The sequence below is a fragment of the Zea mays genome, chromosome 3 (assembly GCF_902167145.1).
Source record: "Zea mays cultivar B73 chromosome 3, Zm-B73-REFERENCE-NAM-5.0, whole genome shotgun sequence".
NCBI lineage: Eukaryota > Viridiplantae > Streptophyta > Magnoliopsida > Poales > Poaceae > Zea > Zea mays.
Window position 1 is genome coordinate 14768774 of NC_050098.1, and position 24324 is coordinate 14793097.

The 24324-nt window shown below is 50.2% G+C and overlaps 1 protein-coding gene and 1 pseudogene across 2 annotated transcripts in view; both read left to right on the plus strand.

Annotated features, from left to right (window-relative positions):
- Positions 1-10672: 10672 nt before the first annotated feature.
- Positions 10673-13081, plus strand: LOC103649725 (C2 and GRAM domain-containing protein At1g03370-like; annotated as a pseudogene).
- Positions 13082-13678: 597 nt separating this feature from the next.
- The window catches only part of LOC100193917 (uncharacterized), a 30964-nt gene continuing 20318 nt past the window's right edge, over positions 13679-24324 (plus strand). Inside the window, exons 1-19 of one of the 2 annotated variants that reach the window (XM_008673956.4) lie at positions 13679-14029; positions 14463-14676; positions 14761-14856; positions 14940-15057; positions 15145-15318; positions 15550-15720; positions 15843-15898; positions 15996-16085; positions 16171-16319; positions 16468-16550; positions 16633-16761; positions 17099-17173; positions 17610-17778; positions 18501-18640; positions 18722-18829; positions 19094-19271; positions 19600-19697; positions 19783-19932; positions 20030-20180. In XM_008673956.4, coding sequence (XP_008672178.1) covers positions 13873-14029; positions 14463-14676; positions 14761-14856; positions 14940-15057; positions 15145-15318; positions 15550-15720; positions 15843-15898; positions 15996-16085; positions 16171-16319; positions 16468-16550; positions 16633-16761; positions 17099-17173; positions 17610-17778; positions 18501-18640; positions 18722-18829; positions 19094-19271; positions 19600-19697; positions 19783-19932; positions 20030-20180 — 2506 coding nt within the window. In that variant the 5' untranslated portion in view covers positions 13679-13872. The remainder of the gene's footprint in view (positions 14030-14462; positions 14677-14760; positions 14857-14939; positions 15058-15144; positions 15319-15549; positions 15721-15842; positions 15899-15995; positions 16086-16170; positions 16320-16467; positions 16551-16632; positions 16762-17098; positions 17174-17609; positions 17779-18500; positions 18641-18721; positions 18830-19093; positions 19272-19599; positions 19698-19782; positions 19933-20029; positions 20181-24324) is intronic. The other variant, NM_001349879.1, reaches the window with a different exon arrangement.

Consider the following 24324-nt stretch of genomic DNA (forward strand, 5'->3'; position numbering starts at 1 on the left):
GAAGACTCAGCCCGTGACGGCTGGGGACACGAGTAGGAATAGTCGCCTTTAAAAGGAGGGTGACCCCCTTGGAAGGCGACCATGTCTTCGCGCTCCCTTATGCATCGTGTCTTTCCACCTTCCAAGCCCCCGGATGGGGGATACCCGCCGTCTTTTTGCCTCATTGTTGGAGGAATGCAACTCCGTGGGAGTTGGTACCTTTCAGCCATCGTTCGGCTTCAAGGATTTTCATCATGCAGCCCGGCTGCACCACTCCGCCGGCGGTCACCCAAGATGGTGACCTCCAGCTTGATGGTGGGGGAAAGCGAGTCGGGCTGCGGCCTCTGCCCCTCCCTCAGCCTCAAGGATTTTCATCACCAGGGTTGGGGAGGGGAGTGTGCCGAGTTGGGGTCGGCCCCTGCGTGGACGGTGGCCCGCTCCTTCACTCAGTGATCGGAGGGAAGGGCGGTCATCATCCGTGGCGCTGGCAGCTGCACCGTGCCTGGCTCTCGGACGCGAGTGGCTTCGGAGCCGCTCGCGGCGCCGGCGTCTGCCACGACAGCTGGAAGAGGTTCTTCCGCCGACGAGATAGCCAGGGCCGGCCACGGACCGACCTCCAACTCTACGGCCTTCTGCCCGTCCTTGCCTCACAAGTTTGGGCATGGGCGGGGGCCTCTTGGCAGCAGCATCCGCCCTGAGGTCAGTGCTGCCGTTGTTCGGCCCCCCGGAGCAGAAGTCGTCGCTGCTGCTGGAGCGGGCGACGGCGCGCCGTTCGTCGGTCTTCTGTTGCTCCGCAGGCCCTCCCCCATCGAGTGGGGTTGTTCGTACCTGTGGAGGGGGAACCGGAGTTCCGTTTGTAATGGCACTTTGAATGCCAGTGTTTTTGTTCATTGTGGCTGTCGAGGCCTGAACATGTATGTAATGGAGCCGTGTTTTTTCCTCATTTTCGAGCACTAGGACTCGCCTGTTGGTCGTCTGAACCGCTTCACCAAGCGTGAGTCGCCCCGTGTCAAGGTGACGAGTGAGGTATCCGTATCCCGGAGGCGTAGGAGTCCCTCGGCTCGGTCGGCCTTGTTGTCTGAGGCTTCTCTAGCTTAGTTAGAGGGACCCCTTGGCCGCTCTTCGATGAGCCGAGGCCAGGGGTAGCGATATCAGCATGAACAGGGGCGGAGTTGGCTCGAAAATGAAACCTGGTTGGCCGGAGCTCAGCCGGGTCGTCCGTTAGCGGGACCGACGCCGGAGTTGACCAGTCGAGGCCTCGGGTCGGGCTGGCGCCCTTAGAAGATGGTTGGCCGAGGCCCCAGAGTGACCGGCCGAGCCGCCTGCTCGGGCCAGATTTCCGGAGAAGACCCTGGCAGCGATTGCCCGGGTGTGGCGATGACATCGTCCTTTGGAGCGGAGATCCTTGGACCACGTCGCCGTTCGAGGCTAGGTCGGACCTCGCCGAAGGTGTCGTCGATGCCGAGGGTGCTGCTGCCCCCTTCCAGCGTCAAGACCCGAGCCTGCAGGATCAGATCGTCTTGTAGCGTGTGTCTCCTGCGGCCGCCGAGGCCAGAACACACACCCTCGCTGTATTGTAAAGCTGCGTCTCTTTTCTTCTTGTTTCGAGTATCTGGACTTTTTTGTCGGCAACAGGGATGTTTGTGCGAGCGAGAGTTGCTTCTCGCGGAAGGTGATGAGTGAGGTATCCGTATCCCGGAGGCGTAGGAGTCCCTCGGCTCGGTCGGCCTTGCCACTTACGCGCACTTTTACCCGTCCATGAGGCTCTGTCACCGACTCAGTCGAGATGGCTCGAAGGATCACTTCGGCAGAAGAACTTCCGAACGTGAAGACTTGTTCGGTCCGCGGAACCACTTATCCGAACGTGAGTTACTTATCGCAGAAGGTGATGAGTGAGGTATCCGTATCCCGGAGGCGTAGGAGCCCTCGGCTCGGTCAGCCTTGGCTGCTTACGTGTACTCCGTCGTTTTCAGGATCCACTTTTCGAAGTAGTCAAAAAGCACGAAAGACATTCTGGCAGAAGAGATCTTTTTTCGAGGAAAATTTCAACGCAGAGGGGGTTCCCCCCCTTTTAGCCCCCGAGGGAGGGTCGGGCTTTGCCGAGGCGAGGCCGACCCTTCCTTGATGACTAAACTTTGCGTGGGTGCGAGGTATATGAACAACTTGAAAACATCTTAAGGGTAGAAGCGACGTAGCTGTTGGATGTTCCAAGCGTTGCCGTAGACTTCGCCTTGATTGTTGGCCAGCTTGTACGTTCTGGGCTTCAGAACTTTGGCGATGACGAATGGCCCCTCCCAGGGGGGCGTGAGCTTGTGCCTCCCTCGGGCGTCTTGTCGCAGCCGAAGCACCAGGTCGCCCATCTAGAGGTCTCGGGACCGGACCCCTCGGGCGTGGTAGCGTCGCAGGGACTGCTGGTACCGCGCCGAGTGTAGTAAGGCCTTGTCCCGAGCCTCTTCCAGCTGGTCCAGCGAGTCTTCTCGGCTAGCTTGGTTGCTTTGGTCGGTGTAGGCCCTCGTCCTCGGGGAGCCGTATTCCAGGTCTGTGGGTAAGACAGCCTCGGCCCCGTAGACTAGGAAAAACGGCGTGAAACCCGTGGCTCGGCTCGGCGTCGTCCTCAGGCTCCAGACCACCGAGGGGAGTTCCTTCATCCATCGCTTGCCGAACTTGTTGAGGTCGTTGTAGATCCGAGGCTTGAGCCCTTGTAGGATCATGCCGTTGGCACGTTCTACTTGTCCATTTGACATGGGATGAGCCACGGCGGCCCAGTCCACCCGGATGTGGTGATCCTCGCAGAAGTCCAAGAACTTTCTGCTGGTGAACTGGGTGCCATTGTCGGTGATGATGGAGTTCGGGACCCCGAAGCGATGGATGATGTTGGTGAAGAACGCCACCGCCTGCTCGGACCTGATGCTGTTCAGAGGTCGGACCTCGATCCACTTGGAGAATTTGTCGATGGCGACCAGCAGGTGCGTGTAGCCCCCGGGTGCCTCTGCAAGGGGCCGACGAGGTCCAGACCCCACACAGCAAAGGGCCAGGTGATGGGTATTGTCTGCAGAGCCTGAGCGGGCAAGTGGGTCTGCTTCGCATAGAATTGACACCCTTCGCAGGTGCGGACAATTCTTATGGCGTCGGCCACCGCCGTCAGCCAGTAGAAGCCCTGTCGGAAGGCATTCCCGACAAGGGCTCGAGGCGCTGCGTGATGGCCGCAAGCCCCTGAGTGTATCTCCCGCAGGAGTTCCTGACCTTCAGCGACGGAGATGCATCGCTGGAGGATGCCTGAGGGGCTGCGGTGGTAGAGCTCCTTCTCATCGCCCAGCAAGACGAACGACTTGGCGCGCCGCGCCACCCGCCGAGCCTCGGCTCGGTCGAGGGGTAGCTCTCCTTGGTCAAGATATTGCAGGTACGGGGTCTGCCAGTTCCAATCAGGCGTGGCCCCGCTTCGCTCCTCCTCGATGTGCAGCGCCTCACCCTCGGGGGCCGAGGGTACCTCGGGCTGAACCGAGGTCGCCTCGGGCTGAGCTGAGGGTGCCTCGGGCCGTGCCGAGGGTACCTCGGACTGGGCCGAGGTCGCCTCAGGCTCGGGCGTGTCGTCGATCTTGACGGAGGGTTGATGCAGATCCCGGGAGAAGACGTCCGGGGGAACCGTTGTTCGCCCCGAGGCTATTTTAGCCAGCTCGTCCGCAGTCTCGTTGTAGCGCCGAGCGATGTGGTTAAGCTCGAGCCCGTAGAACTTGTCTTCCAGGCGCCGAACCTCATCGCAGTAGGCCTCCATCTTCGGGTCGCGGCAGTGGGAGTTCTTCATGACTTGGTCGATGACGAGCTGCGAGTCACCGCGGGCGTCGAGGCGCCGGACCCCTAGCTCGATGGCGATTCGCAACCCGTTGACCAGAGCCTTATACTCAGCCACATTGTTGGACGCCGGGAAGTGGAGGCGTAGCACGTAGCGTAGATGCTTTCCAAGGGGTGAGACGAAGAGTAGGCCTGCGTCGGCCCCTGTCTTCATCAGCGACCCGTCGAAGAACATGGTCCAGAGCTCCGGTTGGATCGGAGCCGTCGGTAGCTGGGTGTCGACCCATTCAGCCACGAAGTCCGCCAAGACCTGGGACTTAATGGCTTTCCGGGGAGCGAACGAGATTGTCTCGCCCATGATCTCCACCGCCCACTTTGTAATCCTACCCGAGGCCTCTCGGCACTGGATGATCTCTCCCAGGGGGAAGGATGACACCACAGTTACCGGATGAGACTCGAAGTAGTGTCGCAACTTCCGCCGGGTCAGGATCACTGCATATAGCAGCTTCTGAACTTGTGGGTAGCAGATCTTGGTTTCGGACAGTACCTCGCTAACGAAGTAAACCGGCCTCTGAACGGGCAATGCATGCCCCTCTTCTTGCCTCTCGACCACAATCGCGGCGCTAACCACCTGAGTGGTTGCGGCGACGTAGACCAAGAGGGCTTCTCCGGCAGCTGGAGGCACCAAGATAGGCGCCTTTGTGAGGAGCGCCTTCAAGTTCCCGAGAGCTTCCTCGGCCTCGGGGGTCCAAGTGAAGCACTCGGCCTTCCTTAAGAGGCAGTACAGAGGTAGACCTCTTTCGTCGAGACGTGAGATGAAACGGCTTAGAGCCGCGAGACATCCCATGACCCTCTGTACGCCCTTTAAGTCCTTGATGGGCCCCATGCCGGTGATGGCTGCGATCTTCTCCGGGTTGGCTTCGATGCCCCGCTCGGAGACGATGAACCCCAAGAGCATCCCTCGGGGCACCCCGAAGACACACTTCTCGGGATTGAGCTTGACGCCTTTCGCCTTGAGGCATCGGAATGTCACTTCAAGGTCGGAAAGGAGGTCGGAAGCTTTCCTCGTCTTGACTACGATGTCATCGACGTAGGCCTCGACCGTGCGGCCAATGTGTTCGCCGAACACATGGTTCATGCACCGCTGGTACGTCGCGCCCGCATTCCTCAAGCCGAACGACATGGTGACATAGCAGTACATGCCGAAGGGTGTGATGAAAGAAGTCGCGAGCTGGTCGGACTCTTTCATCCTGATTTGATGATACCCTGAGTATGCATCGAGGAAAGATAGGGCTTCGCACCCAGCAGTGGAATCCACGATTTGATCGATGCGAGGCAGAGGGTAGGGAACCTTCGGACATGCTTTGTTGAGACCAGTGTAGTTTACACACATCCGCCATTTCCCCCCTTTCTTTCTCACAAGCACAGGGTTGGCAAGCCATTCGGGATGGAATACCTCTTTGATGAACCCTGCCGCCATTAGCTTGTGGATCTCCTCGCCTATCGCTCTGCGCTTCTCCTCGTCGAATCGGCGCAGAGGCTGCTTGACGGGTCGGGCTCCGGCTCGGATGTCCAGCGAGTGCTCGGCGACATCCCTCGGTATGCCGGGCATGTCCGAGGGACTCCACGCGAAGACGTCGGCGTTCGCGCGGAGGAAGTCGACGAGCACTGTTTCCTATTTGGGATCGAGCCCGGAGCCGATCCGGATCTGCTTGGAGGTGTCGCCGCTGGGGTCGAGGGGGACGACCTTAACCGTCTCCACTGGCTCGAAGTTGCCGGCATGACGTTTCACGTCTGGCGCCTCCTTAGAGAGGCTTTCCAAGTCGGAGATGAGGGCCTCGGACTCGGCGAGGGCCTCGGCGTACTCCACGCACTCCACGTCGCATTCGAACACGTGCTTGTACGTGGGGCCGACGGTGATGACCCCGTTGGGGCCCGGCATCTTGAGCTTCAGGTAGGTGTAGTTGGGGACAGCCATGAACTTCGCGTAGCATGGCCTTCCCAGTACCGCATGGTAGGTTCCTCGGAACCCGACCACCTCGAACGTCAGAGTCTCCCTTCGGAAGTTGGAGGGCGTTCCGAAGCAGACGGGAAGGTCGAGTCGTCCGAGGGGCTAGACGCGCTTCCCGGGAATGATCCCGTGGAAGGGCGCAGCGCCTGCTCGGACGGAGGACAGATCGACGTGCAGGAGCCCGAGGGTCTCGGCGTAGATGATGTTGAGGCTACTGCCTCCATCCATGAGGACCTTGGTGAGCCTAACGTCGCCGATGACGGGGTCGACGACGAGCGGGTATTTCCCCGGGCTCGGCACGTGGTCAGGGTGGTCAGCTTGGTCGAAGGTGATGGGCTTGTTGGACCAGTCTAGGTAGACTGGCACTGCCACCTTGACCGAGCAGACCTCCCGGCGCTCTTGCTTGCGGTGCCGAGCTGAGGCGTTCGCCGCTTGCCCACCATAGATCATGAAGCAGTCGCGGACCTCGGGGAACTCTCCTGCTTGGTGATCTTCCTTCTTGTCATCGTCGCGGGCCCTGCCACCCTCCGCGGGTGGCCCGACCCTGTGGAAGTGGCGCCGAAGCATGACGCACTCCTCAAGGGTGTGCTTGACGGGCCCCTGATGATAGGGGCACGGCTCCTTGAGCATCTTGTCGAAGAGGTTGGCACCTCCAGGGGGTTTTCGAGGGTTCTTGTACTCGGCGGCGGCGACAAGGTCCGCGTCGGCGGCGTCGCGTTTCGCTTGCGACTTCTTCTTGCCTTTCTTCTTGGCGCCGCGCTGAGTCGACGCCTCAGGAGCATCTTCCAGTGGGCGGCCCTGGGCTGCTTGTCCTTTCGGAAGATAGCCTCGACTGCCTCCTGGCCGGAGGCGAACTTGGTGGCGATGTTCATCAGCTCGCTCGCCCTAGTGGGGGTCTTACGACCCAACTTGCTCACTAGGTCGCGGCAGGTGGTGCCGGCGAGGAACGCGCCAATGACATCCGAGTCGGTGATATTGGGCAGCTCGGTGCGCTGCTTCGAGAATCGCCGGATGTAGTCCCGGAGAGACTCTCCCGGCTGCTGCCGACAGCTTCGGAGGTCCCAGGAATTCCCGGGGCGCACATATGTGCCCTGGAAATTGCCGGCGAAGGCTTGGACGAGGTCGTCCCAGTTGGAGATCTGCCCCGGAGGCAGGTGCTCCAGCCAGGCGCGAGCGGTGTCGGAGAGGAACAGGGGGAGGTTGCGGATGATGAGGTTGTCGTCGTCTGTTCCACCCAGTTGGCAGGCCAGGCGGTAGTCCGCGAGCCACAGTTCCGATCTCGTCTCCCCCGAGTACTTTGTGATAGTAGTCGGGGGTCGGAACCGGGTCGGGAACGGTGCCCGTCGGATGGCCCGGCTGAAGGCCTGCGGACCGGGCGGTTCGGGCGAGGGACTCCGATCCTCCCCGCTGTCGTAGCGTCCCCCACGCCTGGGGTGGTAGCCTCGGCGCACCCTCTCGTCGAGGCGGGCCCGACGGTCGCGGTGATGGTGCTCGTTGCCGAGGCGACCCGGGGCCACAGGCGCGGTGTTGCGCGTGCGCCCGGTGTAGACCGAGGCTTCCCGCATGAATCGGGAAGTCGCGGCATGAGGTTCCGAGGGGTATCCCTGCCTTCGGGAGGCAGAGCTCTCGGCCCGTCGGACCGCGGCGCCTTCTAGGAGATTCTTGAGCTCCCCCTGGATTCGCCGGCCCTCGGTGGTTGATGGCTCCGGCATCGCGCGGAGAAGCATCGCTGCGGCAGCCAGGTCCTGGCCGACACCACTAGATGCGGGTGGCGGCCTGACCCTGGCGTCGTCGGCGACGCGGTGCTGGAAACCCTGGGGCAGATGACGTATTTCTCCGGCCGGGGGTTGGCCCGCCCATGCCTGCCCGACGTCCCGGCGGATCGGCTCAAGCGCCCCTGCTCCCTCGTCGAACCTGGCCTGCGCCCCGCGGATTTGCTCGAGCTGTGGGTCATGGCCCCCAGCCTGAACGGGGACCAGAGCTAGCTCCCGTGGGATGTCGACACGGGGCACTGGCCTAGGGAGATCACCGTCCTCCGGCATGCCGAGATGATTGCCTTCGGAGGGACCCCCTAGATCGACGTGGAAACATTCGCGGCTTGGGCCGCAGTCCTCATCGCCGAGGCTGCGGCTACCGTCGGAACAGTCGGAAAGGCAGTAGTCACATGCGGTCATGAAGTCCCGCATGGCACTAGGGTTGCCAAGTCCAGAGAAATCCCAACAGATGCTGGGCCCGTCGTCTTCCTCGGACCCAGAGGGCCCGTAGGTCGAGACGTCCGTCAGCCGGTCCTAAGGCGACCGCATGCGAAACCCCAGAGGGTTTGGACTCGCCTCTACGAGAGCGTCCGCCAAAGCGAGGTCGCTAGGTGGGTTGAGGCTGAATCCAAATGACGTAGGATGGGAATCGGTCGGTACCTTTTGGTCGACGAGCGGCGATGAAGTCACGTCGGGGACTGACTGCACCGTCGTCTCAGGTGCGAGGGTGACGTCCAGCAAGCTCTCCGCGAGCGCGCTGGCGTCGTCCGCTTGCTCGGGATGGGCGTGTCGCGGGGAGACGGCGCTCGTCTTCGACCCAGTCGCGAAGTCGATACCCGGTGCGCCCCTCGTTGGGGTGCCGGTGCTGTCGGCTCGCTCGACAGCCAACAAGGCGCTGCCTCCTGCTTGGCCTTGGTCGCCCTGCCTTCCCCTCCGTCGGCGGGGGAAAGGGCAGGATGAGCTCGAAGGTCGTTCTTCCACCACGCGGGGAAGACGTCGTCGATTCCGCCGCCGGCGGGCGGGTTGTCGGCCGCCATTGTCGTCGTCGCGCGGCGGTGGAAGGAGTATCATGTCGTAGCCGCCATCGAGGGACATGAACTCAAGACTCCCGAAACGGAGCACCGTCCCGGGTTGGAGAGGTTGTTGGAGACTGCCCATCTGGAGCTTGACGGGAAGCTGTTCGTCAACACGCAGCAGGCCCCTACCTGGCGCTCCAACTGTCGGCGTTTCGAGACCGGGGGGTCCCTGGGCCGACGAGTGAGTGTCGCCGCGTGCCCCAGCCCAGATGGGTCGAGCGCGAAGGGGGGAGAGCGAGGCGGCCGGAGACCGGCGTGACAGAGGTGGGAATCCCGCGGCCTTCGTGTTCGTCCCGCGCCCAGGTCGGGTGCGCTTGCAGTAGGGGGTTACAAGCGTCCACGCGGGAGAGGGAGCGAGCGGCCCCAAGCGAGCGCCTGTTCTCGTCCTCGTCCCCGCGCGGCCAACCCTCTCTAAGAGGGCCCTGGTCCTTCCTTTTATAGGCGTAAGGAGAGGATCCAGGTGTACAATGGGGGGTGTAGCAGAGTGCTACGTGTCTAGCGGGGGAGAGCTAGCGCCCTAAGTACATGCTGTCGTGGCAGCCGGAGAGATTTTGGCACCCAGCTGGTGTGATGTCGTGGCCGTCGGAGGAGCGATGGAGCCTGGCGGAGGGACAGCTGTCGGAGCGGTTGGGTCCTTGCTGACGTCCTCTTGCTTCCGTAAGGGGGCTGAGAGCCGCCATCGTCACAGAGCATGCGGGGCGCCATCATTGCCTATCTGGCGGAGCTGGCCAGATGGGACGCCGGTCGGGTTCCCTGTGGCCCGAGTCAGCTCGGGGTAGGGTGATGATGGCGCCTCCTGTTGACGTGGCTGGCCTGCGCCCTAGGTTGGGCGATGCGGAGGCTCCTCCGAAGCCGAGGTCGAGTCTGTCTTCCGTGGCTGAGGCCGAGTCCGAGCCCCTGGGTCGGGCGAGGCGGAGGTCGTCGGCTGAGGCCAGGGCGGAGTCCGAGCCCTGGGGTCGGGCGAAGCGGAGTTCGTCGTCTTCTGGGACTTAGCCCGAGTCCGAGCCCTGGGTCGGGCGGAGCGGAGTTCGCCGTCTTCCGGGACTTAGCCCGAGTCCGAGCCCTAGGTCGGGCGGAGCGGAGTTCGCCGTCTTCCGGGACTTAGCCCGAGTCCGAGCCCTGGGTCGGGCGGAGCGGAGTTCGCCGTCTTCCGGGACTTAGCTCGAGTCCGAGCCCTGGGTCGGGCGGAGCGGAGTTCGCCGTCTTCCGGGGCTGAGCCCGAGTCCGAGCCCTGGGTCGGGCGGAGCGGAGTTCGCCGTCTTCCGGGGCTGAGCCCGAGTCCGAGCCCTAGGTCGGGCGGAGCGGAGTTCGCCGTCTTCCGGGGCTGAGCCCGAGTCCGAGCTCTGGGTCGGGCGAAGCGGAGCTTCCTATGATGCCTCCGGCGGGGCCTGACTGCCTGTCAGCCTCACTCTGTCAAATGGCACCACAGTCGGAGTGGCGCAGGCGGCGCTGTCCTTCTGTCAGGCCAGTCAGTGGAGCGGCGAAGTGACGGCGGTCACTTCGGCTCTGCCGGGGGGCGCGCGTCAAGATAAAGGTGTCAGGCCACCTTTGCATTAAATGCTCTTGCGACTTGGTCGGTCGGTGCGGCGATTTAGTCAGGGTTGCTTCTTAGCGAAGGCAGGGCCTCGGGCGAGCCGAAAATATGTTCGCCGTTGGAGGGGGCCTCGAGCGAGACGGAAATCCTCTGGGTCGGCTGCCCTTGTCCGAGGCTAGGCTCGGGCGAGGCGTGATCGAGTCGCTCGAATGGACTGATCCCTGACTTAGTCGCACCCATCAGGCCTTTGCAGCTTTATGCTGATGGGGGTTACCAGCTGAGAATTAGGAGTCTTGAGGGTACCCCTAATTATGGTCCCCGACACATTTAAATTATTACCTACTACATTTGATGGTAATGTGAGGACACTTAAATGCTACTTGAAATATAATGTAGACTCCAATTATATATATAATAAATTAATAATCATGATCTTCTATGTCATATAATATAGTGACCTTGAGATCGGGGAGCTTGCCCGGGTAAGTAATGCATTCGATCACCCTCCCTTCGTTCCCTTTCCCAGGCTCAACACACTAATCATAGGACCAAGTTGCATCTGAGGATTTTCTTGAACAACTCAAAAGGGACCGGCATGGTCACTGAGTATCTGAGCAAAATGGAGAAAGAGGTTGGTAAGAAGGTGAGAGTTTCCATTCCTTTCTGCTAGGAAGTACACTGTTACTGTACGCTGTTAGCCTATTACTGCATGACTTTCCGTATCTGATTTCATAACTTTTGATAGATGACACTGAGGTCTCCTCGGACCAATACTGCATTCCAGGAACTCTTCTCTTTGCCAGCAGAAGAATTTCTCATCAGCAGTTTTACCTGCTACTTGAAGAGGAAATTGCCTACACAAGTAATCGTTTGATTTTTTTCTTACATAAATTATTAGATTGAATGATAAATATATGTTTTATGATCCTTTTTCCCTGTGGAAGAATGCTGATGGATAATACTTAAAAAGTGTTTGCGTGCACAAATTTTCCTGAATTATGAAAGATATAACATTTGATTTATACTTTTTATTGAAAAGTAGAGAACATTCAGGAACATTTTCTTACAATCTCATATGTTGTGATTTCGAAAGAGAAACCAACTGAAGATGTAAGCTAGCAGTGTCTTGTGCATTGATTTCATTTTTTGGAAAGACATGGTCATATTGTTCCTTCCATGCTATGTGATTTAAATATTTGTATATATGCTATTGATTTTGTTTGATTTATTGGATCAACTCACTGTGTTCATGTGTTCTCAATGGCTCTGAATAGCTCACTACATGTCCAGTCAACTGACAGACTCTTATATTTTTAATTTCAGGGTCAAGTTTTCTTATCTCCAAGAACAATTGGGTTTTATTCAAGCATGTTTGGGAGGAAAACAAAATGTTACTTTCTATGGGAGGATATTGAAGACATACAGGGAATACCTCAATCAATATCATCATGGAGTCCATCCATTATAATAACTCTTCACAAAGGTAGAGGCATGGATGCAAAGCATGGTGTAAAGAGCATGGACAATGGAAAACTTAAGTTCTGCTTGCAGTCTTTTGCATCATTTAGTGTGGCCAATAGGTAAATGCCCAGCTTCCTTAAACACATCGAGTGTATGTCATATGGCTCTTATGAATCAAACTCTGGAAATAACTTGTGTCGCAACTAACTGTCTTGATTCTTGCAATATCTTTTGCATGATTTATATGTTTTTTTTCTGGAATAAATATTGTTTGTGCTCTACAGGACAATAATGGCATTATGGAAGGCAAGATCTCTGAGCACAGAGTTTAAAGTACAGCTTGCGGAAGAACAATCCCAAATTAACACCCTTCAGAGTGAGGACAATGGGGTCTTTGTTGGTATTGAGGATGCCAAGAGCCTTCAGATGACTGAAGTTTTCTCCTCGACCATTTCGACCAATGTAAGTTCAGGCGACTTGTATGGCAAATCTAAATATACACTTGTAGTCCTGCACTTGTGCAAGTTTATTAACTACCTATATTGTGGTCCATCATAAGAGGCTGAAACTGACATTCATGTATCTCTTGCCAGATGGCCTCGCTTATGGAGGTGTGTCTAGGAGGATCCTTGGAAATGAAGGTAACGGAGAAAGTTGGATGCCAGAAGTACTCGCCTACACAGTGAGAATCAGATAAACCCAATGAGTATCAACGAAAAATCCATTACAAGTTCAGCAAGAAGCTGTCTCCCGTTGGCGGAGAAGTGACAGGAACCCAGCAGAAATCTCTTATGCCTAATAAGAAAGGATGGGTTATCGAAGAGGTGATGGAGCTCCAAGGAGTCCTTCTTGGCGACTTCTTTACGGTTTGTATACGTAACTGAATCTTCTTCCTCTCTGGCGTTCTGGGTTGAATTTGCATGCTCTTCTGCTTGTCAGAAGTCCCCGTTTTCTTTAACGAAAATTTTGAAGTCTGTTAGATGGAGTATTTCCAGCTTCTAAATTACTCGATGTAACGATCTTGAAACATATAAAACATTCCTTTTATCAGAAACAAAATGCTTGTCATTTGGTCAATTAGTTAGTGTTATGATATTCCGTGCTGTAACGTGGTCAGGGGGTAGCTGTGTCTATGTGGCGGCAAAAAAAACTGCAGGAGGTCCATTCTAATCACCACACGAAAGATCAAGCCTGCTGCGCCGATTTTCTTCATACCAGCAGAAGAAGAGAAACACGACACATCTGGATTCTGACCTGCGCTCCTATCTTGTTTTTTTTCCAGCTCCACATCAAGTACCAGGTCGAGGACCTCGCTCCCAAGCAAAGAGCAAGCAATGTGCAGGTCTCCTTGGGAATCGAGTGGTCGAAGACCAGCAGGCACCAGAAGCGGATCGAGAAGAACGTCCTTTCCAGTTCATCCGCGCGCCTAAAGGAGATGTTCAACCTTGCGTTGAGGGAGCTCTCGCATGCCAGATAGGAGGCGGAGCGTAATGGCCTTTCGACGTCTTACCCACCGTCCCTGTGCATAACAACAACAGGACCGATCTTGAGTGAACATTTAACACCCACTAACTGTACATGGAAAGCTTGGCTCAAGACTGATAGACAGCAACACCAAGAAGAAGAGGAGGAGGTACTGTAGGATAGCTCGATAGACAACGATATAGTTGTATGTTCTGCTTGCAAGTTCTCTCTGTCGACTGTATATGCTAAAAATATTAAAATTGAATAGCTAGAAATGCAAGTGTTCTCTTTAGGCCATACCATTTACATAGTTATTATCTTCTGCCTTTAACCACTGTAGGGTGCCCGAAGGGGCGCCTAATGTTCTAGTTTTTTTAAAACAATCACGTGAGCCACACAACATGCATCGAACAAGGCAAAGAGTAGTGGTGTGTGTCTATCCGCTGACTGTTTATGCAGCGAACAGTGGGCCGTGGCCGATTCGTGACACACGTGAACAACAAACGTCGAAATCACATGCAGGAGGATACACGTACTGGAGATATTGGGCTACATTGCGTCATGCGAAAATCCGTTTAAGGGCCTATCAAAACCTGGACCGGGCCGCGCTTTAGGTGGGCTCTAAGTACGCCTCTGCCTTTTCAGGCTATCACCGCCACACAGCTGATCCTCTCCCGAGTCCCGACCCGTCATCGCCGCCGCCATTGTCCCGCCGCGCAGGGTTTAGGGTTCAGTAGCGGCGGCACCAGTTTTTCTCCTCATCAAGGGAGTCGCGGCCACCGCCAACGAGACAAGCTGTCGGCGATGTCGTCTATCGCATCGCAGCTGAAGGCCATCAAGTCGGCGCTCGGCGCTGCGCCGGAGCCGGCTCGGCGGCCCGTCACCCGGCCGTCTGTGCTCTTCGACGCCAAAGAGGCCGCCGACATCGACCTCCGGGCCATCCTGCCCATTGCCCTCTCTGGTTCGTACCACTAACTACCGACCTGATCGGTTCGAGCATGCTGATGCTTTATTAGTTGCGCTCTTCTAGAGTAGCCACTAGCCAGCATTTCATGAAGGACAACTTGGTTGTATTTTCCGCTAAACCGAGCGTTCTAGAATTTTGTTTGGTTCGTTTGATTCTTATTTTAGCTCCCATTTAATATAATATCTAAATCAGCTTTCTCGGAATTCCCTCTGGATTTTGCTGCTATTTGCAGGTTGATCCCATCCGTCTACATAGTACACCTAGTTGTTTATGCTTGTGCAATTATGCATGCGATTTTATGAAACTTCACTAATAGCTCAAATTGAATGAAGTTTTTAAAAACAAAACCAATTTAGTTTTGCATATGAGGTATTTCATTCGAAGAGCTTCTCTTCCTCTACGGTACCTGAATCAAATTGCTTTTCAGGGTTGGAGCACCTTACCAGCGTAGACGAGAGATTTGCAAAATACAGCAACACTCTGTTCAGGGAGACTAGCCTTGAGGTGAACCGCGAACAGTTGACTCCCAAGGAGAACGACAAACTCAACAAGTCTATCTCCACCTACCTTCGCCTTCTAGCTGGCTATTTGCATCTTCCCTCTGCCCTCAAGACCCTTGAATACCTTATCCGCAGATACCTGTATGAATTTAGCTCAGCTAATTTTGCCGATGGCCCTACGAGCTCTAGCTTATTCTCTTGTTTCTGGTGGGAACCTTCATGTAGGGTGCATGTATACAATTCGGATGAGTTGCTGCTGAGCGCACTGCCATACCATGATACACATGCGTTTGTTCGGATCGTGCAGTTGGTCAACTTAGGGTGAGTGTGGCTCTGGTCTGGATAGATACTTATTTTCTCCATTTGTCTTCAATATCAACTTGTGCTGGTTGATGTGCTTTCAGGAATAGTAACTGGGCATTTCTTGGCGGTGTCAAGTCCTCAGGTGCACCGCCACCCAGGAGTGTTCTAGTGCAACAGTGCATCCGTGATAAGGCTGTGCTGGAGACCCTATGCAACTATGTAACGCCGAAATTAATAATCCTTTTAACAGTAGGATTCTGTCATGATTTTTGATATTTTTTTGTTGATAATTCATTTTACTTTCAGGCTACACCAACAAAGGAATTCAGTCACTCGAAGACAGTCGTCTGCTTTTGCACTGCTGTGATTGTTGAGTGTTTGGGTGCTGTCCCTAAGCTTGACACAGATGTAGTGCAGAGGGTGTTGGGATTTGTGTTTGACTCTCTTAATCCTGCAGTGACGCGAGACCAGGAATATAAGGTTACCTCAAATGATTTGCAGTTTTTTTGGCCCCTTTTCAATGGTCATATTTGTTATATTTTTTCTTTCCCTTTTACTTTGCAACCCTCAACTGGATACTGTGTGTACACTATTTCGAACATTATGAATCTTTTATTGTGCTATATGGGTTTACTTCCCATTGAAGAACTATTGACATCCTGCTTTCTTAGCAATGTTATAACTACAGTTATGTTGTATCTTTATGACCAGGCTGGCGCTCTTATGATTGTTGGAGTACTTGGAACCCGTGCGACTCTAGCGCCTAAACTTGTTCAAAATTTGATTCTTTTCGTTGCAAGGACTGCACAACATGATGCATTCGAGTCAGTTGACTTGCCATGGCTTCGTGTTTCAGTGATGGCTCTTATAAGTCTTGTTCAGGTTTGGATTTAACTTATTGTCATTCATATCCTTAGGAAATTCTGGCTTGCTATGTAAATCATTGAACTCAATATTGGTGATGCTGAGGTAGAAGTATTGATAAATGTCTGCTAATTTTACAGTCCCAATCTGTCCATGTTTTCCCTAAGAAGCCACTGATGGTTTTGAAAGACATCAGGTTTACCGTTGTTTTCCCAGCATACACATTATATATTTGCTCCTTTCTGTTTCTCCTGGTGTTGAAGTGTTAAATTCCTATGGTAAACTTTTTTCAGGGATTTTTCTGGTATACTTTCTGTATTATCCAGTGAATACAACATCGAGAAATTCATTAGGCTTTATGTTGAATCATTAATTGACTACAGGTGATTTTGCTTATCTGATGTAATTATATTTGCATATTTCTCTCTGGCATTGTATGAACGTTTATAACTCTTAAAATGCGAACAGTATTGTCGATGGTACCTGCCACACACACCTGATTGAAACTATTGAGAGTCTGCCAATGAAGAATTTCATTGAAAGTGTCGTGTGCAAAATTCTTGGAAACTGTATCAAGGTATCTCGGGCCACAGGAATCCCAGATATTAATCACACAGGTAACTGTAACAGCTGCTTCAATTCCATTTTAAACTAATCAAGTAATTTCTTTTTTTTTGTGCATACATGTATTTTAAGCATATCATGGTGTTCTGTACTGTATGTACTATGTAGTATTTGATATATATTGTTTCATCTATTTTTCAGAATTATGGGCTAAGAAAATTTTTAAGGCAATTGAAAGAAAATATCCCCTGGAGCTACGTGATGCTATTCATAAATTTCTTGAGGTGCAAAATGACACACTTTCCACTTATGTAACTTGTCAGTTCTTATTGCTGTTGTTTGACACTTCTTTCTCCCTGTTCTCAGAACTCTGAAACTAATTCACCGGGAGGGGATTCTTTGGCTGAGGTTTTTGGGATATTGTTTGATGAAAACAAGAATTTGCCAACTGAAATATCTGACTCAAACATTTGGTTCAGTCTCGATCATCCAAAGGTACAATATGATATGGGACTTGCTGTAGAATTTTACTTTCCATGGAAACTCTGAATTTTATCCTGTCTTAAACTCTTAATGCCTCTAGAATGATTTCTTGCCCTAGTTCAAATCATATTTTAGGTTGTGAGTAATTCGCCACAGTTAGCCTTTTCCTAAATTAGTTTGTTTTGTTATCTTTTCTAGTCTTTGATGTGTTAGATGTATATGTTGTGTAGCATATTTTCCTTATTGTATAAGGGCCTTTATGCATTGTGCAATGTATGTACTGTGGGCTTGGGCCGTTACTGTGAATACAAGCACCATTCTAACATGATGAATTTTATATATGATAAAGGCTACGGTTCGTCAATCTGCTCTCTCAAAAGTTGCTACATCTGGCATCTTCAATAACAGAACTCTAAATCCTCAGGTAACAACTTTTGCTCTTTGCAAATGTTCACTTCTATATGCGCACTGTTGTATTGAAGCTTTCCTCAGATGATGATCAACTGACTTCTGCTTCTGAAAGAGATTGAATCTGTATAGAATAGTAGATTAATTATTGAGAGTTAAAAAGGTTATATAGGGGTGAGGAGATCTTGGGGCAAAAGGAAACCGATAGTCAAGATTTCCTCAGGGCAGGAAACTTCTAATCAGGATCCTATCGTAAGGAAACCCCCAATTAGGATCTCATCTAATCAGGATCCTGTCCTAAGGAAACCCCCAATCAGGATCCCATCAGGAGTCTGTAACCATATATCTCTACAATACCAAATAGGGCCGGCCGGCTATAGAGCCAGGCGCAGGACCTCGACACACAGTAATACATCAAATGTCTAACAGTTTCTAATTCTGAGTTCATGCAGAAGTTTATCAATATGCAAGATGCTATATTACGTAGTCTGTATGATGATGATCTAAGTGTTGTCCAAGCTGCTTTATCCATAGAAGGACTAGCTGCTGTTGCCAATCCTGATAGCCTGTTAAAAGCATATGATTGCGTGCTCACCAAATGCATCAAAATCATCAACAAAGGTGGGTATTCTTCAATGTCTGCTTGTTTCGGGCCAACTGGGTGACTTTTTTATTTCAATGGACTGCCTTTTTCTATTTATTTATTACATGAGGCCTATAGCTAGTGTATAGTGTGCTTTAAATATAAAGCACACGCAAAAACTAATTTATTCATGAAAGTTTTTAAATAATAGAGATCAGCATTTGACACTTTGACAGAAAGTGCATCGATTGGTGTCTTCTTGCCTGGACCACCAAACCAGATGTTTTATGCCACTTCTGTAGTTTGTTCATTGTAGCTAATATTCATTAAGGGCCTGTTTGAATGCACTAGAGCTAATAGTTAGCTGGCTAAAAAATTGCTAGTGGAATTAGCTGGCTAACTCTTAGCTGGTTTTAGTTGGTTTGAATCAGCTAATGAATAGTTGAAGATGCAACTAATAGTTAGCTGTACTATTAGCTTGAGGGTGTTTGGATGTCTCCAGCTAAAAGCAGCTAATAGCTGAACTATTTGCTGGGCTGTTTGGATGTCTGCAGCTAATTTTAGTAGCTAACTATTAGCTCTAGTGCATTCAAACAGGGCCTAAGTTATATGTTACTTTATTTTTCTATGTTTTCCTTTGTTCTGAACCCTCAACTGTGATTTGATTTGAAATGTTCTATGGTATGAACTTATGGTGATATGTCACATTGCAAATTATTTTTTAATTGCGGCTATATGAATTTTGTTTATGATTCTCCAGGTGGTTCAAAGGCATTAAAAGCTTCTGATGTTGCTGTTTCTTGCTTGGAAAAGCTGGTAACGGAATACCAATCGCATCATATGGAACATGCCAAGGATATAGCTACATTAGTGTTTCGTCTCCTTATTGTTCACCCAAAGGTTGCGTAGTTATCTTCCATTACTCTATCTACCCCTTTTTCCTGTGTTGATTCTTACTTTCAGTGTTGAAATGGAACACAGACCCTTAGGGTGAACATAAAGGCCTTGGAGCTAGCTAAGAAAATACGGTGGGAGTTCTACGCAAGTAGTTCTCTTGTATATGATGGGGTCGATTTTGATAAAATGAAGGTGAGGTTTTTTACTGGCCAGACTAATTGTGCCTCTTGTTATGCCATGTTGATCTTAAGTTTAAGCTTATCATATGAGTGCCCCCATCTTATTCTTAATGCCCATATCTTGAATCCTTAGATGACAGATCCACATATATGGCTAGATATTGGAAGCTGTGCTTTTTATTATTGAAATGTTTATTTTCTTGATCTTTCGATCTACATGATCATATTTTGTTCTGTTTATTTGTATGTAATTCTTCTACCCATTATGTTGTTACAGAACATGAGTGCAGACTCCATTGCTTCTATTAACATGAACAACATCAAAGCTTTTGCTGAAACTTTCCTAGCAGACCCAAATAAGCATGTGGAGTGGTTAGCTAACTCTGGAAGTGGAAGTAGATTTTCTAAAACTCTGTTTCTGCTCATAGTATTGCAAACACTTGTTTCCACAGAAGGTATGCCCATCTTTGCTGTTCACTTTGCTATACCATTCTCATAGAACTTATGATGGTTGCAATAACAAATCTGTTCTAATTATTAGCTGTTTTTATATTATGTGCTACTGGGAATGCTATTATTTACTCCTTGATCTCCTTAACGATTGTCAATTTTTTCTTAGTATAGTACCTGTCATCTAATAGTTCTTACCTCCCTACCGCATGTATACATAAAAATTATCTCTTGAATGATACAAATGCTGTATATAACAGAATCCTGTGATCCTGATATGTTGGCTTCTGTGCTAAGACCATATAGTATGACTATTTACTTGTTCCTTTTCAGCTTTGGATGAGCAGGTGAATCTTTGTCATGCTTGTTTGCCAGTCCTGAAGGATGAATGTCATCACATACAGCCCAAAGATAGCGATGTTGGTGATGAGGTATCTATCGTTTACTTCACCATTCAATGTTGATTGTTGAATGGTATGCCAATATTGTAAGGCCATCAACTTTATTTTTTTGCAGATCAGCATTACTAACCTTGAGATGTGCAGTTTAGAATTGGTGAAGCATTTTTTCAACAGAGACACAGAGGCATTGAATGTTAGAATCCTTGTATGTATATTTTGGGGTATAGTAAGGGTGCAGTCCTCCTGTATTAAGCAGAATCCCGTGGTATGTAACTGTCATGCAAGAGCAACTTCAGTTATTCTACTCACTTCCATTCTGAGAATATGTCATGCTGCTTGCTATATTTCTGTTATATATCCAGGTTGGCAGTGGTGGAAACACAATGCTGGATGATTTGTTTCTCTTCTTCCTTGTTTCACCTGCCAAAAATATCTTCCAGAAGCACCTACAGTATCTTGTTAATTGCATTGGAGCACCTTTTCAATTTATTTCAAAGTACTTCCTGGATGAAGGTTTGCTACATTGTTTCCCCCCTTAAGCAAAACTTATTCTGTTACTTTACTAGACTAAGCATGCGCTAGATGAGCATTTTGCATTCTTAGCGTTGTGTTTTTGTATAAACTTGACATTTTATACTTTGAGTTTGTTTTTAGGGGCATAGTTTTCTATTGTTTTGCAGTCGGCCGGCCTATATATGTTCTTAATAATTGTTCTATCAGGCTGTGGTTTCTCCCTTTTTGGGCAATTAGTGATGCCCATGGTTTCCAGTGTTCCAAATCCCCACAGCAAATAGTGTGTCTTTACTCTTTAGTTTTTTGAAAGACAACAGTAAGATATTGCAATTATTGTATGGACTGTCAGCATCCATTAAATATGATACCAAAAAAGTGTAGCAGTCATATAGTTGTGGATTGGCTGGATCCTTACGGGGTGATTGGTAATGGTTACCTACATATGGTTCATTCGGTCTCATGGGATGCATGTTCTTGATGATTGGTTACCTGCACAATACTGTGAGCCTGACTCTACTCATGCAAAAGTGTCTTCGGTGTGGCTACCGAGATACACAGATTTTGAGCGTTTCTCTAGAGCTAGGCTTGCCAGATGCAAGCAATTATTGAAAAAATTACGTAGTTAGTGACTAATTGATATTACTGTATTTCAAACAATATTAAGGAATATTGTGATGATTGTTATTTACCTAATTTTATCTCATGCAATATGTTATATTGTGAGTAACCAAATCTCATCTCAACTCAGCCGGGCTAACCAATTACAAGTAACCAAACACGTCAATGTTGCATGCTCTTAGCTTGTCCAAGAGTGTCTCCCTCGAGCTTGGCTGAACCTATTCACAAACCAATAATGCCCTTAGCGAACTAGACTCGGCTAACCCATAACAAGTCGAGAAATATCTTTTTCATACTATTCCTATTTTGATGCTTCTATTATTCTAGCTGATCTAGTTTTCCAAAATGGTCATATGACACCTAGTGTATAAAGGTAGCCTCACTAATCAATCAAGAATATTAAGGGCTTTGCTCACCAATCTGGCGTCAATTAGAACCTCAAGATACAAGTGAGAACCCTAGCAACCTGAGGGTGATCAAACCTTATTTTGCCTGTCACTATTTTGTCTGCATACCACATCTCCACATTGCATGCACTAGTTCTATTTGGTTTTATTTACTAGTAAAGGATTAAGGATCGAACTCCTGCAAGTGCACACAACATTACTAAATGGAAGGGGTAGAAGGCGAAGGAGGTGGATACTAGGGCAACTTCGGGTAGGAATGGTGTCAATATCTTGATCGACATGAGCCTTAAGGATGGAGTAGTTGATGTTAGGAGGCAAGGTGACGTGATTGTCCTAGTTTGGTTGATAGTTGGAGATGTGGCTCTAAATGTGATCAACGCCTATGCCTCTCAGGTAGGTATCGGTGAGAGCACCAAGAGGAAGTTTTAGGAAGATATGGATAACATGGTTAATACCGTGCTTATTAGTGAGAGACTCTTCATAGGAGACCTCAACGACCATGTGGGTGTGACTAATGTAGGTTGCGAGCGACTTCACGAGGGGTTCGGGTACGGTAGTAGGAACCAAGAGGGAGGATGGCCCTGTTTGTTTCGGCTTCTGGCAGCTTCTGGCCACCAAAAGCTGCTGCGGACTGCCAAACGCTCAGCTTTTCAGTCAGCTTCTATAAAATTCGTTGGGGCAAAAACCATCCAAAATCAACATAAACACATAATCGGTTGAGTCGTTTTAATAGTAGAAATCTGTCACTTTCTAGATCCTGAGCCCTATGAACAACTTTATCTTCCTCCACACGTAATCGTAATGATACTCAGATTCTCTCCACAGCCAGATTATCTCCACAGCCAGATTTTCAGAAAAGCTGGTCAGAAAAAAGCTGAACCAAACAGGCCCGATGTTTTGAACTTCACGTTAGCCTATGCTCTGTTGATAGCGAATTCCTTTTTTAGGAAGAGGGATTCTCATCTAGTGACCTTTCATAATGGACAACACTCGAGCCAGATCGACTTTATCCTTGCAAGGAGGGAGGATAGACATGCTTGCTTAGATTGTAAGGTGATACCTGGGCCCTAGGGAGTGTGTTGTCCCTCTACACAAGTTTGTGGTGGTGGACTTTTGTTTTCATGTACGTGTCCACGGGGACAAACATGCAAAGACCGCGAGAACAAAGTGGTGGAAGCTTAGAGGGGAAGCGGTACAAACGTTTAAGGATAGTATGCTAGGCAAGGGGCCTTGGGAAGGAGAAGATGCAGACGACATGTGGTTAAAGATGGCAACATGTGTTCGGAAGGTGGCTTCAGAAGTGTTTGGTGTGAGTAGAGGCAAACAGGAAGCGAAAGACACCTGGTGGTGGAACGACGAGGTGCAAAGGGTTATTAAGGAAAATGAGTGTTTCAAGTGCCTCCACCTTGACAAGAGTGCAACCAACATCGAGGGCTATAAAATAGCAAAGAGGGTTGCAAGTGAGCTGTGAGTGTAGCAAATGGACAGACGTATGATGACCTTTATCAGGTGCTAGACACGAAGGAGGGAGAGAAGGACATGTTTAGGATGGCTAGGACCCAGGAGAGGAAGACAATGGACATCAACCAAATCAAATGCATCAAGGATGAGACAAATCAACTTCTGGTGAAGGATAATGAGATCAAGGACATATGGCGAGAGTATTTCGACAAGTTGTTTAATGGGGAGAATGAAGGTTCTATCCTTGAGTTGGACGACTCATTTGATGATAGCAACTGACACTGTGTGAGGAGAATTCAGGAGGTGGAGATCGTGAATGCTTTGAAGAGGATAAAGGGAGATAAAGGAATGGGTCCTGATGGCATCCCCATGGAGGTGGAGACATCGATAATATGGTTAACTAAGCTTTTTAACCTCATCTTTTAGTCAAACAAGATGCCTGAAGAATGGAAAAGTATATTAGTATTGATCTTTAAGAACAAGGGGGATGTTCAAAGTTGTACTAATTACCATGGGATTAAGCAGGTGAACCATAGATGAAGCTTTGAGAGAGGTTATCGAGCATCACCTAAGAAGAGTGACAAGTGTGACCCAAAACTAGTTTGGGTTCATGCCTGGAAGGTCGATCATGGAGGCGATTTTCCTCTTACGACAATTGATGGAGAGATATAGAGAGCAGAAAAAGGACCTGCACATGTTCTTTATTGACTTGAGAAGGCGTATGACAAAGTACCAAGAAATGTAATGTGGTGGGCCTTGAAAAAGCACAAAGTTCCAACTAAGTACATTACTCTCATCAAGGACATGCACAAGGATGCGATGACATTTGTTCGAACATGTGATGGTGACAGTAGCAACTTTCCATTTAAAATAGGACTACATCAGGAATCAACAATTCAACATTGGACACTTATTTATCTGCTTTAATGATGGATGAGATCACAAGGGACATACAAGGGGATATTCCTTGTGTATGCTCTTTGCTGATGATATGGTGTTAGTTGATGATGAGAGTAGGTAAGGGGTTAATAGGAAGCTAGAGTTGTGGAAGCACACGTTGGAGTTGAAAGGTTTGACTTAGTAGGACCAAAATCGAGTACATGATGGACGATTTCAGCGCGACTAGACATGAGGATGGAGATGTTACCTTCGATGGGCAATTGGTGGCCAAGGAGTCTCGGTAATTAAGGTCGATGGGACAAAAGGATGGTGGCGTTGGTGAAGATGTTAGCCGTAGAATTTCAGCCTGTTGGTTGAAATGACGTCATGCTTCTGGCGTTCTCTGTGACAAGATGGTGCCACAAAAGCTTAAAGGTAAGTTTTATAGGACGGTGATTCGTCTGGCGATGTTATATGGTGTTGAATTGAATGTTGGCAGACAAAAAGGCGGTGTCCAGCAACTGAGTATAGCAGAGATGCGTATGTTAAGTTGGTTTTGTGGGCACACAAGAAGGGATAGAGTCCGAAATGAAGATATTCGGGATAGGGTCGGGGTGGCACCAATTGAGAGATAGGTTCAACATAGGTTGAGATGGTTTAAACATGTCCAAAGGAGCCCCCCCCCCCCCTGAGGCGCCGGTGCGTAGAGGACTAGAGGGGTTTTAGAGCGGATTGATATTATAAAAAGAGGTAGGGGTCGACATGGTTCTTAAAGCGGT